Raw genomic sequence first — 16,208 nt, forward strand, 5'->3', positions numbered from 1 at the left:
TTTCATTTTTTTTTTTTTTTTCCATTTCATTCCCTATCTCTACTCTTTTTCCCCCTAGGAATCTGGTATGGCATTCTCGAAGGAATTGGTATACTGGCCGTGATCACCAATGCATTTGTAATCGCTATTACATCTGATTACATCCCACGTTTTGTCTATGAATACAAATACGGCCCCTGTGCAAGTCGTTTTGAGTATGGTGAAAAGTAAGGTTGAAATTCATACTTTTTTCTGATATGTTTTATGTTTGTGATTGAAATGGGAACTCATTGGGAAGTTCTGTTCTGTAACCATTAAGGGCAGTGTTTTTGATCATTGTACTTACAATATGCATATTGAATGAAATCAAGCGGGATAAAAAGGGTGACAGTGTTTTCTTATGCAAATAACTTTAAAGTGTCTCTCTGTTATACGTGTAAATGCATCACTGGTATCCAAATGTTAAAAACATTATAATGTATTTAGAAGTAAAATTCAGAACTGGAACAGATGTTAGAAATTGTCCAATGCAATCTTCTGACTATATAGTTGGGACCACACTGGTTAATCAAATTGCTTCAGGGAATAAAGCTAGTTTGCAAGGAAATACAAAATAAGAAGGAAATGTCAGCTACATGATAGGAGAGTTTTCTTTCTTTTTGTTAAAAATTTTACTTATTTGAGAGAGAGAGAGATAGTGACATAGAGCACAAGCCAGGAGGCAGAGGGAACAGACTCCCCATTGAGCAGGGAGCCCGATGTGAGACTTGATCCCAGGACCCTGAGATCATGACCTGAGCTGAAGGCAGACCCTTAATGGACTGAGCCACCCAGGAGCCCCTTTCTTCAAAAGGGATTTTTAACTAGGGATTTTAAGGTGCAGAAATGCTGCCCTGGACTTTTGTCTTTTGTTAATAAAATTTGAATCCATACTTTAGAACAGCATTTTGTTTTATTTTCAAATTATTTATTTTATTTTATTTTTTAAAATTTTATTTTATTTTATTGTCAGTGTTCCAAAATTCATTGTTTATGCACCACACCCAGTGCTCCATGCAATGTGTGCCCTCCTTAATTCCCACCACCAGGCCCACCCAACCCTCTTCCCTCCAAAACCCTCAGTAGAACAGCATTTCTTGACCTCTGTGCTCTGGACGTTTTAGATGAGATCATTCTATTCTGGGGGAAAGGTAGGGGCTATTCTATGCATTGTAGGATATTCAGTAGCATCCTTGGCCTCCTACCCAGTAGATACAACTAGCAACCTCCCTATTCCCCAGATTGTGACAACCTAAAATTGTCCTCACACATTGCAAAATATCGCCTGTGGGACAAAATCACCCAGTTTACAAGCACTGTTTAAGGGGAAATGGATTTTTCACATCTTTCCTTCTTCATTTTTTTTTCTTTTTTTTTTATTATTTTTTTTTAATTTTTTATTTTTTATAAACATATATTTTTATCCCCAGGGGTACAGGTCTGTGAATCACCAGGTTTAAGTGGGTAGGAGAAGAATAAATGAAACATCTTTCCTTCTTCAAAGCAAATATTAAGAAAGAGTGCCAGAGAGCACTAGACTTGGGGAACAGAAATCAGAGTTTCAGCTGGAGATTAGCCTTAGGTGTCAAAGTAGTGATGGGAGAAGCCACTGGCCCTCCTGCCTCAGGAGCAGCTTTGGGCATGCGTCTTATTTAGATGCAATGCATGTGCCGCAAGAGTCTGAGCTGTGGCTTAAGATGAAATCAATCCTTTGCTCCACTGATGAACTGATGTTTTTCTCAGAACACTAAAATAAATGCCTTTCTGATCATAAATATCTGCTTTTCAAAGAGAAGTAATAAGGGCATAAAATACATTTTGGAGTCTTGTCAAGAGAATTTAACTTAAAATGAAACACCCTAGGTTCAAATTTTATCTTTGCCTTTTACTAAAAGACACATCATCAGTCTGGACCTGTAATAAAGAAACGGTGTCTAGGGACACCTGGGTGGCTCAGTCAGATAAGCATCTGCCTTTGGCTGAAGTCATGATCTTGGAGTCCTGGAATTAAGTCTCACGCCAGGTTCCTTGCTCATCAGGGAGCCTGCTTCTCCCTTTGCTTGCTGCTCCCCCTGGTTGTGCTTTCTCTCTCACTCTCTCTCTCTCACTCTCTCTGATAAATTAATTAATTAATTAACTAACTTTTTAAAAAAGAAATGGTGTCTAAAGTAACATTTTATAAACTATAAAAGATAATATAAGTCAATTGGTTTTAGTACTAACAGTGAAAAAACAAAAAAGATCCCTTTTTTCTTAATTCAAAATAGTCTAGAAGCAGATTTCAAGGGTTTATAATATGTAGGCAGGTTGGGCCGCCCTCTTCCTTAGAAGCATTATTTGCTACTGTCTTTGCTTCCACCTAGTGGCAGATGGAAATGATACTGGTCGGTTATCTCTGTTTACTTTTCAAGTCCTGCCTTTCATGGAGATTGCACCCGTGCCTTCTCCATACCCAGTGACCAGATGTAGAATGACTTCAAGAAGATATGTGGAGGCTGTCTTTTTTCCATTGGACATTCTTTCCTGCTTTGTCGAAGATTAGTTGACCATAGATTTGAGGGTCTATTTCTGGGCTCTCTATTCTGTTCCATTGATCTATGTGTCTGTTTTTGTGCCAGTACCATGCTGTCTTGATGATGACAGCTTTGTAATAGAGCTTGAAGTCCGGAATTGTGATGCCACCAACGTTGGCTTTCTTTTTCAATATCCCTTTGGCTATTCGAGGTCTTTTCTGGTTCCATATAAATTTTAGCATTATTTGTTCCATTTCTTTGAAAAAGATGGATGGTACTTTGATAGGAATTGCATGAAATGTGTAGATTGCTTTAGGTAGCATAGACATTTTCACAATATTTATTCTTCCAATCCAGGAGCATGGAACATTTTTCCATTTCTTTGTGTCTTCCTCAATTTCTTTCATGAGTACTTTATAGTTTTCTGAGTATAGATTCTGTGTCTCTTTGGTTAGGTTTATTCCTAGGTATCTTATGGTTTTGGATGCAATTGTAAATGGGATTGACTCCTTAATATCTCTTTCTTCTGTCTTGCTGTTTGTGTAGAGAAGTGCAACTGATTTCTGTGCATTGATCTTATATCCTGACACTTTACTGAATTCCTGTATAAGTTCTAGCAGTTTTGGAGTGGAGTCTTTTGGGTTTTCCACATATAGTATCATGCTTAGCGAAATAAGTCAAGCAGAGAAAGACAACTATCATATGATCTCCCTGATATGAGGAAGTGGTGATGCAACATGGAGGCTTAAGTGGTTAGGAGAAGAATAAATGAAACAAGATGGGATTGGGAGGGAGACAAACCATAAGTGACTCTTAATCTCACAAAACAAACTGAGGGTTGGTGGGGGGAGGAGGTTTGGGAGAAGGGGGTGGGATTATGGACATTGGGGAGGGTATGTGCTTTGGTGAGTGCTGTGAAGTGTGTAAACCTGGTGATTCACAGACCTGTACCCCTGGGGATAAAAATATATGTTTATAAAAAAATAAAAAATTAAAATAGAATAAAATAAAATAAAAACTTGAAGAGACAAAAAAAAAAAAAAAAAAAGAAGATATGTGGAGGGCTTGGAGGAGGTTGGAACCACACATTCATAGGGCCATCCTGTTATTTAATTTTTTCCCGTTATCCTTAGCAGCTAAACTGGAGTAGAGTCATTCAGATCATAAATTTCCCAAACAAAATAGCAAACGGACAAAATGGCAGTATTGGCAGGAGAGCAATTGGGATGATAAATCATGGGGTCTGAGGTGGATGGGGAGGGGAGTGAAACCAGTGTGGTGCTGCACTTTAGAATTCAGGGGTTAGAATGAGATAGATGCACATTTGAATCCAGGTTTTAACAGCTGTTTATCCTGGGGAGTGATTCTTAGCATAGGACAGGTCTCTTTCAGATTATTTTCTTAATAATACTAAGATATTATTTGTTTGTTTTGCCAAATAGACATTTGTACAGATGGTTTAAAAAAAAAAGTGATAGTGGTTAAAATGATCCCGTGGCTTCATGTAACTGAAGGCAGTGGTACCAAAAAGTACTAATGGTTGTGTTCCTCACCATTGTAGAACGACCATTTAAAAAGTGCCAGTAATAAAATTCAGGATGCCCTTGATGAAGCAATAACGATTGTTAATTTTATCAGATCTCCACCCTTGAATAAATATCTTTTCAGTATTCCATTTGATAAAATGCAAAGTGTGACAAAGGTCTTCTGCTACATGTTTAAGTATGGGGATGGTCATCTCAGAGAAAAACACTTGCATGATTGTTGGATTTGCAAACTAAACAAAATTTTTTAACATGAAATAATGATTTCCATATATACTATTATTATTCGGACTTGGGTATTTAGGAGGCACTCTTCTAAAAATGGACAAAACTAGCTTGTCATTTTAGGGGAAATAATTGACAGTATTTGTTGCCATTAAGAAAGTTCAAGTTTTGAAGTGAAAATCAAAATTTTGGATAATTTAATCTACCACTGAACTTGAAAGATTCCCAGTACTTACAGATTTTTTTCCTGATAAAAATCAGTGGTGATTTTCATAGTCCATTATGATTTTCATAGTCCATTGTAGAAATATAACAACATTTGGAAGATCTGCATAATTTAGGAAACTATTTCCCAAGTGACCCATATTTAATGTCACAATATCATGCATGGATAAAATATGAATTTGAAATACAAGATAGACTTGTGGATTTTAATGTAAAATCCATATGAAAAGTTTATTAATACTTTAAGGCTCCACATTGCAATTAAACTTTAAGAAATGACCATGGGTAGAACTTTGATGTAATGTCAATGAAAAATATCAATAATCAGCAAGACAGGAAACAACGTGTGTTGGAGAAGATGTGGAGAAAGGGGAACCCTCTGACACTGTTGGTGGGAATGCAAGTTGGTGCAGCCACTTTGGAGAATAGTGTGGAGATTCCTCAAGAAATTAAAAATAGAGCTTCCCTATAACCCTGCAATTGCACTACTGGGTATTTACCCCAAAGATACAGATGTAGTGAAAAGAAGGGCCATCTGTACCCCAATGTTTATAGCAGCAATGGCCACGGTCACCAAACTGTGGAGAGAACCAAGATGTCCTTCAACGGACGAATGGATAAGGAAGATGTGGTCCATATACACTATGGAGTATTATGCCTCCATCAGAAAGGATGAATACCCAACTTTTTTATCAACATGGATGGGACTGGAAGAGAGTATGCTAAGTGAAATAAGTCAAGCAGAGAGAGTCAATTATCATATGGTTTCCCATATTTGTGGAGCATAACATGGAGGACATAGGGAGATGGAGAGGAGAAGGGAGTTGAGAGAAACTGGAAGGGGAGATGAACCATGAGAGACTATGGACTATGGACTCTGAAAAACAATCTGAGAGTTTTGAAGGGGTAGGGGGTAGGAGGTTGGGGGAGCCAGGTGGTGGGTATTATGGAGGCACAAATCGCATGGAGCACTGGGCGTGGTGCATAAACAATGAATTCTGTTATGCTGAAAAGACATTTTTTTAAAAAGTTTTTTTAAATCAATAATTACTTGAAATGCTATTAAAATACCTTTTTTAAAGTACTTATCTATGTAATTATCTACTTATTCTTCAATCAAAACAACATACTGCAACCGGATTTAATGCAGAAATAAATATGAGAATCTAGCTATCTTCTATTAAGGAAGACATCAAAGGATGTCATTCTCCTCACTTCATCTTTTGGAACATACAAACTATTTTTCTTTAAAAATGTGCTATTTATCTATTACAAAGCTGTCATCATCAAGACAGCATGGTACTGGCACAAAAACAGACACATAGATCAATGGAACAGAATAGAGAGCCCAGAAATAGACCCTCAACTCTACAGTCAACTAATCTTCGACAAAGCAGGAAAGAATGTCCAATGGAAAAAAGACAGCCTCTTCAATAAATGGTGCTGGGAAAACTGGACAGCCACATGCAGAAAAATGAAATTAGACCATTTCCTTACACCACACACAAAAATAGACTCAAAATGGATGAAGGACCTCAATGTGCGAAAGGAATCCATCAAAATCCTTGAGGAGAACACAGGCAGCACCTCTTCCACCTCAGCCGCAGCAACATCTTCCTAGGAACAACGCCAAAGGCAAGGGAAGCAAGGGCAAAAATGAACTATTGGGATTTCATCAAGATCAAAAGCTTTTGCACAGCAAAGGGAACAGTTAACAAAATCAAAAGACAACTGACAGACTGGGAGAAGATATTTGCAAACGACATATCAGATAAAGGACTAGTGTCCAGAATCTATAAAGAACTTAGCAAACTCAAACCCAAAGAACAAATGATCCAATCAAGAAATGGGCAGAGGACATGAACAGATATTTCTGCAAAGAAGACATCCAGATGGCCAACAGACACATGAAAAAGTGCTCCATATCACTTGGCGTCAGGGAAATACAAATCAAAACCACAATGAGCTATCACCTCACACCAGTCAGAATGGCTAAAATAAACAAGTCAGGAAATGACAGATGCTGGCGAGGATGCGGAGAAAGGGGAACCCTCCTCCACTGTTGGTGGGAATGCAAGCTGGTGCAGCCATTCTGGAAAACAGCATGGAGATTCCTCAAAATGTTGAAAATAGAACTGCCCTATGACCCAGCAATTGCACTATTGGGTATTTACCCTAAAGATACAAACGTAGTGATCCAAAGGGGCACGTGCACCCGAATGTTTATAGCAGCAATGTCCACAATCGCCAAACTATGGAAAGAACCTAGATGTCCATCAACAGATGAATGGATCAAGAAGATGTGGTATATATACACAATGGAATACTATGCAGCCATCAAAAGAAATGAAATCTTGCCATTTGCGACAACATGGATGGAACTAGAGCATATCATGCTTAGCGAAATAAGTCAAGCGGAGAAAGACAACTATCATATGATCTCCCTGATATGAGGAAGTGGTGATGCAACATGGGGGCTTAAGTGAGTAGGAGAAGAATAAATGAAACAAGATGGCATTGGGAGGGAGACAAACCATAAGTGACTCTTAATCTCACAAAACGAACTGAGGGTTGCTGGGGGGAGGGGGTTTGGGAGAAGGGGGTGGGATTATGGACATTGGGGAGGGTATGTGCTTTGGTGAGTGCTGTGAAGTGTGTAAACCTGGTGATTCACAGACCTGTACCCCTGGGGATAAAAATATATGTTTATAAAAAATAAAAAATTAAATAAAAAATGTGCTATTTATATCAACTTTTAATGTATGTGATAAATTATTTTAAATGAATTAATAGATAAATATTTTCTAAATTTCTATTTTAATTTCTAATGTGCTGAATACCAATACATATAGCTCTCTGTACAAAGTTCCTTGAGATTCTCAGTAATTTTTAAAAATGTAAAGATTAGTCAAGATCAAAAATTTTGAGAAATACAGTCTTAGGAGGAAGTTATTTAGTCTCTGTAAAATTTAGTTCTTTAATCTATATGATGAAGATAATAATATATATGTTCTAAGGTTATGGTAAAAGTTGATTCTGACCACAATTTAATACTTCACCACCAGGACAGGGATTTCAATCTGTTTTGTTCCTTGTCAAATACCAACTGTCTAGGAATTTTCTAACAAATTATAGGTTCTCAATAAATATGTATTGAATAAGTTAATAAATCACAAAGACACATGTTGATCAATTGGCTACTTAATTACAATTAGCCAGATAGGGTGATATGCATATATATTTATAAAACTTATATTTTTAGGGTCTTAACACATGGGAAATAATTAACACAATGCCAAGTACATAGTAAACACTTAATAAAGGGAGGTAAATGAAGTGTGGGGAAACGGCAAAGATTCTGTCTCATTGAGCTAAAATTATAGATTAATGGAAGTGAGGAGATAAAATCAGAGAGCTGAGTCATTAGGAATTTATAATTAAAATGGAAGGAATAACAGCACTTACCAAATCCTGTCATGTGTAATGAAGAAATTGAACTAGAAACTTATGACTCTGAATTACATGATGCTTTTCTTTTCTCCCAGTTGTTTAAAGGGATATGTCAACAATAGCCTGTCCTTCTTTGACCTGAGCGAGCTTGGTATGGGAAAATCTGGCTATTGCAGGTACTTCATTATAAATTATAGCTATCTTTTCTTCTTGCTTTCATCTCCCATCTCCTCTCTCTACACGCTGATGAGCCCATTTCAACTGACACTTTGGGGTTTTGGCAAATTAAAAACATGTGGGGCCTTCGCACTTTAATCTCTATGCCTCAAATCTTTGTCTTGTGGATTTTAGGTACCGAGACTACAGAGGTCCCCCTTGGAGTTCCAAACCCTATGAGTTCACCTTACAATACTGGCATATCCTTGCTGCTCGATTGGCCTTCATTATCGTGTTTGAGGTTAGTCACAGGCTGATAAAATCACTATGGGTAAACGCTTTTCTGACTGAGACATTAGTTGACTCTTCAATATAGTAGTTCCTCACTGAGTTCCAAAAAAAGGACTTGTTGATATACAGTACAAGGTTTAGGTATGGTGAACCTACTATACAACGTACAAAAAAGAAAGAGCTGAAAAATATAAGAAGGTAGATCATGGGTATTAATACCAGAAAATGAGGATAAAAGAAGCTATTAACATTTGAACTGAAAACTTAACTTTGAACCTCTGAGTAACCACATTAAAGGAAAGGATGGTTTTCATCATTTGATGAGAGAATCTCTACTTACTCATCAAGGTGGAGAAACTTATTTGCTAATCAACTTAATTACAGCTGACCACATGTGTATTTGTATAAGGAACAGTGCATAAATAATGCCCAAGAGCACTTCCATAAAATACACATAAATTTTGATTATCAGAGTCATTAATATTAGACTAGTCCTGTGAAGAAATCTTGAAGCAGCTACAGTATTATTGGCTTCCTTAGCATATGAGAAGCTTAATACAGTGAAGCATTTAGTGCTGGGATATATTGGATATTCTTTAAGGTACCGCCAAATTCTGTGAAAAAGCACTTTGAATGCATCTGTTTCTTAGGGAGAGAGAAAAAGTAGCCATACCGGCAAATATACCTCTCTACTGATCTCCAAAAAATATGTCAAATTTTGTCGTGAAACATCCTTCATCTGTAATACAAAATGCTTACCTCTAAGGTTTAATCCAGGATGAAATTCTATTAACTAATGACTCTATGAGCCTATAAAAAAGTCTCCTGATAAAGTGTGACTTTTCATTTTATTACAGGTAGCAAAAAGGTTAAGGCATATTTCTAATGCAGTGATTCTGGAAAGTCTTTTTTTACTGTGTGTGGTTTTTTTTTTTTTAAAGATTTTGTTTATTTATTTGACAGAGAGAAATCACAAGTAGATGGAGAGGCAGGCAGAGAGAGAGGGAGGGGGAAGCAGGCTCCCCGCTGAGCAGAGAGATCATGACCTGAGCTGAAGGCAGCAGCTTAACCCACTGAGCCACCCAGGCGCCCCTTTACTGTGTTTTTAATGTACACTTTTTTCTTCGTCTTCTATTAGAACTCAGGTGAACAGACTTCGTCAAATGTCTCGATTCACAACAAACTTTCATTGTAGATACATATGATTCCCTTTTTATCTTTTCTTCATTATTTCTCATTACTAATTCCATTACCCACCTACTCCAAAAGCACCGACTCTCTTTCTTTCAAAAGTTTTTCCACATGTTTATTTGGGGAAAAAAAAATACACACACACACACATACACACACATAAAATATTGTTTTAAATGTTCTTTTTTCAAAATTACTTCAATGATATTATGTGATAACTCATTTTTATCTCTTACCCACTTTACTTTTTTTAGATATAGAAGTCTACCACATTTAGATAATTTCTTCTGTCTACTTAGTATGATAGTTCATTGAATTTAAGTGCCGTAGTCCCCTTGGGTGGATATTTAGGCCTACAATAATTCTTTCCACCTGTATAAATCTCTTATTAGAAATCTTGGACATGTAACCTTCTGAACCATTTTAAGGGTTTCTCAGGAGTATTTTACTCAGGTTTGGAATTATTTATATGCATACTTGATTTCACATAAAACTGACAGGTCCCTCTCCAAAATTCCCTTAGATTTTCACCAGATTTTCAAATTGTCTGAATTTCTAGTATTTTGCAGATGGATAGGAGTAAGGTAATATTTTGGGGTTGTTTTGTTTTGTTTTAATCAATTTATACATGACATTGACTATTATATTACTAAAAAGCCAATTTGGGTTTTTTTTTTTGTGTGTGTGTGTGTGTGAATTTCTAACTTTGATCTATTTTGGCTGAGTTTCCAGTTTATTTGTTACCAAATCTCAAGATTTTCTTATGTGTGTGCCAGTTATAAATCAGTCTTTACCAGTTATAAACACTCCAGATATCTCTTTCTTGTCCATAACCTATTAATTTTATCTATTAACAAATAGTGTCTGATTTTGATGTCATCAAGCCCATCATCGTTTTCCTATTAAGGTTTTGGCTTTTTTGGTCTAGCTTCTTTAGGAAATTTTCTTATCTCCAGGTAAAAATAATATTCTACCATATTTTTTGCTATTAATTTTATAGTCTTATCTATCACACATCTTTTAAGATATCAGGACTTTTCATAGAGTCTGAAGGAAAGACTTATTTTTCTTATTCTTTATATAATGAAATAACTTTTTATACTGCTATTTACTAATATGTTATTTATCCACTGATTTGTAAATCCACCTCTGTAATATTCTAAATCCCTACAGTAAGCATGTGCCTGGCCTCGGTGTTCTGATTTCATTACTTCATTTGTCTATTCCTGTTCACTGTCACACTATTTAAATGCCGTGGTTTGGGAATATATCTTCATATCTGATAAAGCCATCTATTTCCCACCCCTGCCAAGCCTGCTCTTATTTTTAAAAATTGCCTTGGGTATTTAGAGTTATTAATCATTCATATACATTGCAGAAGCCATCAGACTCCCCTAAATATCATGCAAGGATTATGATTAGAATTACTCGCGTTGGGGGAAATTGGAGGGGGAGACAAACCCTGGGGGACTGTGGACTCTGAGAAACAGACTGAGGGTTTTGGAAGGGAGGAGATGGGGGGATGGGTGAGTCTAGTGGTGGGTATTAAGGAGGGCATGTACTGCATGGAGCACTGGGTGTGGTGCATAAACAATGAATCTTGGATCACTGAAAAAAAATTAAGTTAAATTTAAAAAAAGAATTACATTTGTAGAAAGCACTTGTTGACTTATTTACATACTCTGTGCTGATTCATTAATAAATATGAAATTTATTCAAATCGTTCTTATATCCTATAATAGAGTTTTTAAATATTCTTTTGCTTGTTCATTCCTTCTTACATCCAAAAATTTTGTAGATATTTTTATTGCTGTTATAAATACTATGTTAACCTCCATTATGATTTGATTGATTTTTGCTGGAATTGTCTGTCTTTCTAAAATGTGCGTAGCTCCTTGTTTAACTCTTTCATTTTCTAATCTTCTGTCTATTAAATCTGTTAGATTGTCTTTTCAAAGAATAATTCAAGTTGCTTATAACAATAGCTTTGTTGCTGCACTTGTGAGGTTTCTGCCTCGTTTCTCTTGCTTGCCTTACTGTGTTGTTGGAAATTTCCACATGGTGTGGAAAAGCAGCAGTGTGAGCAGTTGTGTCTTGTTTCCAAATTTAATATGAATTTTTTTAAGTATGATACTTGCTGTAGTTTTTTATTTAAGAAAAATTATGTCAGTTTAAGAAATTTGTCATCTATAACTAGTTATAAGCTTGCCTTCATAGATGATAAACCAGCTTTTTAAACAAACAGTCATAAAAATACTGAATCATTTTTGCATATTAGTCTCTCTAAATGAATCAGTTTATAGGGTCATTTATTACCATTACCATAAAGGACTTGGTGCAGATTCTTCACTAATTTAAATTATAACAAATTTTTTTTTTTTATTTTTATTCCTACACTTTTGAGACACACTGCCGGATAGTTCTGTGAATACCAAATATTTGATCAGGAAAGAAATTTCTGATCTACTTTTCTATGGGAAGTAGGACCTGCTTTACCGCAGTGCAGTTTACTGAGATACTCATACTAAACCCAGTTAAAAGTGCCTCGAGTTCTTCCTTTCCACATGGAGAGATGATTGTCACAAAGTCCTGTAGGTAAATGGGGTTTTTTCCACATATCATGCTAACTCTATCAGTATCAGATTTTCTTCTCTTTTCTGTCCTCTACAGAAAAGAGAAAGGATGCATTTATTATAATAGGACATGATATTTAAGTGGTGCTTATACTGCTCCAAGCTCTTCTCCACACCCTTCACATATATCTGCTCATTTAATCCTTGTAACAACCTTTAAGAGATACTATTACTAGTACCATGTTAGAGATGAGACACAGAGAACATAGGTGATTTGCGTAAGGTTACACAGCTAACATGTTAGGGGATGGTTCAACACAGGTGGTCTCATTCAGCCTCTGAACTTGAGACCACAGGTTTTACCTTTTGGTTTTTGATCCTGTCTTTTTTATACACAATACTTTCATTGGTCTCTTTAAAAAATAATAATACATTTTCATCATAAAAGAATTATGTAATAGAAACAAAAATATTAATATTCTAGATATCCTGTGTTTTGGTGCTGGACTATAAGGTAAATGCAATGTTGTTTATGATCTGTTTTATAATTGGCCTTTCAGAATCTTTGAAAATTGTACTTTCCCCTCTTAAATTTGCAGCACCTTGTTTTTGGGATCAAGTCATTCATCGCATACCTGATTCCAGATGTACCAAAGAACCTGTATGACCGAATACGACGGGAGAAGTACTTAGTCCAAGAGATGATGTACGAGGCTGAACTGGAACATTTGCAACAACAACGGAGAAAAAGTGGTCATCCCGTTCACCATGAATGGCCTTAGTTGATTCCTGTTGCCCAGTGAGGGCAAAAGCATTAATGGGAATGACAGCAACTTTAAATTCTAGGTGGGATGCAGGAGGAAGGCACGCCTGGCAAACCACATGTATGATATGTTACTTGGAAATGCAGCACAACCATCTCTGGGATTTGGAATGTCCAGGCTTCTAGGGAAGAGAAAGATGACTCAGGACCTTAAAGAATGGTTAGATTGACAGTGCAGGAAGCCAGGATCTAATTCTCAGAACCAGCCTCAGGGAGTTGTGTGTTGGGAGACCTCCACCCTCCATCAGCTGCAGTGTAACGGGAAGGGTGATGGTGAGGATGCTAGCAACAGATTTCCATGTAAACGTTCATAAGCCAGGCATGCTGAAAGTCTCATGTGGTCTTCAATCACGTACTTTGGAACATTACTTAGGTTGAGTAGAGATACTTACAAGAAATGACTTACAAGAAATGACTTTAAATCAGTTATTGCCTTTGCTGCCAGAATTCCATGTCCCTTCAGCTTCTAGGTTTGGGGAATTTTTCTTGTTCCTTGATGAGATTATGGATCTGTGCCACAAGGAATTTATGCTGCTTTACATTGACTATGCAGTGGAATTGTTGCACACCACCTTTAGTAGTCAAACCAAAAACTAAGATTCTAAAAAGAATACTATTCATTGAAATATATCCTATTGCATTGGCTACATTCAAACATGTTGTTTCACCGGCAGAACAAGTCGCACTGCCTTTTTTAAAAAAAACAAACAAGCCAAAAACCCATGAATTCCAATAGAGCCACATACTTTAAAAATATGGGCGTTTATTCTCATATTATATAGAATACCACTCATCCATATTTTACCATGGAGGGCTGTTTTATAGTATTTTTAATTTTTTCCTCCTTGGTTTATTATAATAACTCTTGCAGAATAACAGAATAACTTGAAATGCTGTACATATGTTGGTTTTCCTTGTACCTTTGCACCTTGGCAATGTGTAATGCAAGTTACATTTCGTGCAGCTCTGAGACCAGATACATAGTATGCCCTTGTGACTTGTTTATTCAGGAAATCATAAGCCAAATGCTTTGCAACACTTTAAGCTTTTCTAACAATGTACATTTTTGTTCATGAGCTGATGAAAATTAATGCATGGATATAAATTTGTATTATTTGTTAAAAAAAACACACCCATTTTTTTATTTTCTTTTCTTTTCATCGATGAGGGGAGTTTTCTGTTACTGTTTCTTTGATAGACCAACTTGGTTGATTTTTGAAAACTCTAAAACCAAGATCAAGTCAATTCTGAAAGACCTCATTTTGCTTTGTAGTGGAGTTGCTACTTCTGTGTCAACTCTATCTGTGGTATTGTTCACAGATGGAGGAAGTAGGAATGATGAGGGATTCAAGGAAAGAAAGTCTGGTGGAGGCATAAGCAGTGGGAGCGGGAGGGGAGGAAAGAGTAGAGTTGAAACACCGGAATGAATGGGAGAAATGAAGACACCTTTCCTTGGCAAAGCAATCAAAATGAATCTCACTTTTCCTCCCCTAGGAATGACGGTTGGCAAATTACATATACTCATGCATTCAGATATATACTATATGTGTATGATTCATAATCTTTGTCCAGTTTGGTTTTTGCTCAATTAAACAAAGCACAGTTATTTCCACAATGCATAAAGATTAGACTAAAGACAATGGAAATAAAGCTACTTTGTATATATGCTAGGGTGTCTCTAGTAAGAAAATTATAAAGTTTCTCTTACTAGAAAACTACCTTTTGTCATCCTAGCACTGAAAATGGCCTTTCGGCTTTTTCTTCTTTTGCTCCAGGGAAAAGCTGTGCTAGATCCTCCTTGTTCCTTGGTTTGGTTTTGTCAAAAATACTTACCCTCCCTGCTTGCCCTCTGATTCTGAATCTGAACCAGGGGTAGGACCTCGAAACTTCCTCCCACGCCCTTGTCACGTGGGACCCTTCCATTCACATTCCCCAGAGATTCTGTTTCTGCCACTTGCATACTCATAGCAACTAATTCCACTAAGTACACAAAGGAGTTTAAGCTCCTCCATTTTTGTAGCATCTGCAGCATTTCCTTTTCTTTGTTAGTTAAATGTACATACTATGCCTGAGCATAAAAACTCTGTATGCCCATTGAAGACACCAATGAACCTAACATTTAGGTCTTTCCCAAATTAGGGATATAAGACAAAGACAATTGTTTTACAGAAGAGCAAAGAATAATGATAGCCATGTTCTTGAGAATTCTGTTCTTTCTGAGTTATTTTTATATTACCACCATTAGGGTTTAAAATTGTATTGATTGCCCAGAGAGAAAAACATGAAAAGAGAATGGTACTTTGAATTTTAAACAATTATAATAAATTGATGTAAACGTTACCTTCTCTGGTAATTTCTCAGACCAATCAAAAAATAGAGAAACAATGAAAAAGTTATCTGTAAATGTCTTTTTGTGAAACAACGCAGTAGAACCTAGCTCTGCCTTCATCATTGTTGACAGCAAAATATTGTCAGCCCCCTCACAGTATGTGAGTTTTAAATCACTCTGCTTTCATTGAGAGAAATGTTTTATATCATGGTTTTCATACGAATACAAATTATTTCTCAAAGATTTATATAGCACACACTATTCTCAGGAATTCTGTATTACATGAATGCTGCTTATATATTTTCATATTCTAAATTGTTGTCTTTTCAAGCAAATAACTAACATATAGGTGCATGCAGTCTGCCTTGATAAGTCATTCAGAGCTGAAGCACTTTCCCAATACAGTGTGTCGAAAATTGCTCTAGGTAGTAGCCGAAATGGTTTGCAGTTGTCTGAGTCTGTGCACGCCCTTTTCAATAAAATGCTGCTGAGTGACTGCATGATGAGATACAACTTCTGAATGATGCACTTTCTTTCAAAATGACTTTTAGCCCAATCTGTTGTAGAATGGAATGAAAAGGAACTTTTTCACTCAATAAATCATGTGATATGTTTCTTCCTACAATTTTCATGTTCAAGTTGATCCTACTTGTTTTACAAATAGAAGTTGGAGTGTGGGGAGAGGGGATTGTTCACTCTTTAGCTCCAAAGGCTATGGTTTCCAAGTCTTGCAAAACCTTGTTCCACTCTTCAAAAGTTTTGGCTGTTTGTCTTCTGATAAACTCATTGTCATCATCAGGGCATTTGCACATGAAACATGAAACCTACGGGACACCTGGGTGGCTCAGTTGGTTAAGCAGCTGCCTTCGG

General features: G+C 36.5%; 2 protein-coding genes across 5 annotated transcripts in view; one reads left to right on the plus strand and one right to left on the minus strand.

The window, feature by feature from the left end:
• The window catches only part of ANO3 (anoctamin 3), a 407,782-nt gene extending 391,819 nt beyond the window's left edge, over positions 1 to 15,963 (plus strand). For all 4 annotated transcript variants that reach the window (XM_082682805.1, XM_082682806.1, XM_082682807.1 and 1 more), the window contains 4 exons: positions 59 to 206; positions 8,071 to 8,151; positions 8,327 to 8,432; positions 12,786 to 15,963. In XM_082682805.1, coding sequence (XP_082538931.1) covers positions 59 to 206; positions 8,071 to 8,151; positions 8,327 to 8,432; positions 12,786 to 12,968 — 518 coding nt within the window. In that variant the 3' untranslated portion in view covers positions 12,969 to 15,963. The remainder of the gene's footprint in view (positions 1 to 58; positions 207 to 8,070; positions 8,152 to 8,326; positions 8,433 to 12,785) is intronic.
• Positions 15,251 to 16,208, minus strand: part of SLC5A12 (solute carrier family 5 member 12) — a 54,385-nt gene continuing 53,427 nt past the window's right edge. Inside the window, exon 17 of the transcript XR_014298690.1 lies at positions 15,251 to 16,162. The gene's annotated coding sequence lies outside the window, so the exon portion shown is untranslated. The remainder of the gene's footprint in view (positions 16,163 to 16,208) is intronic.

This window comes from Mustela nivalis (assembly GCF_964662115.1).
Source record: "Mustela nivalis genome assembly, chromosome: 9".
NCBI classification, from domain to species: domain Eukaryota; kingdom Metazoa; phylum Chordata; class Mammalia; order Carnivora; family Mustelidae; genus Mustela; species Mustela nivalis.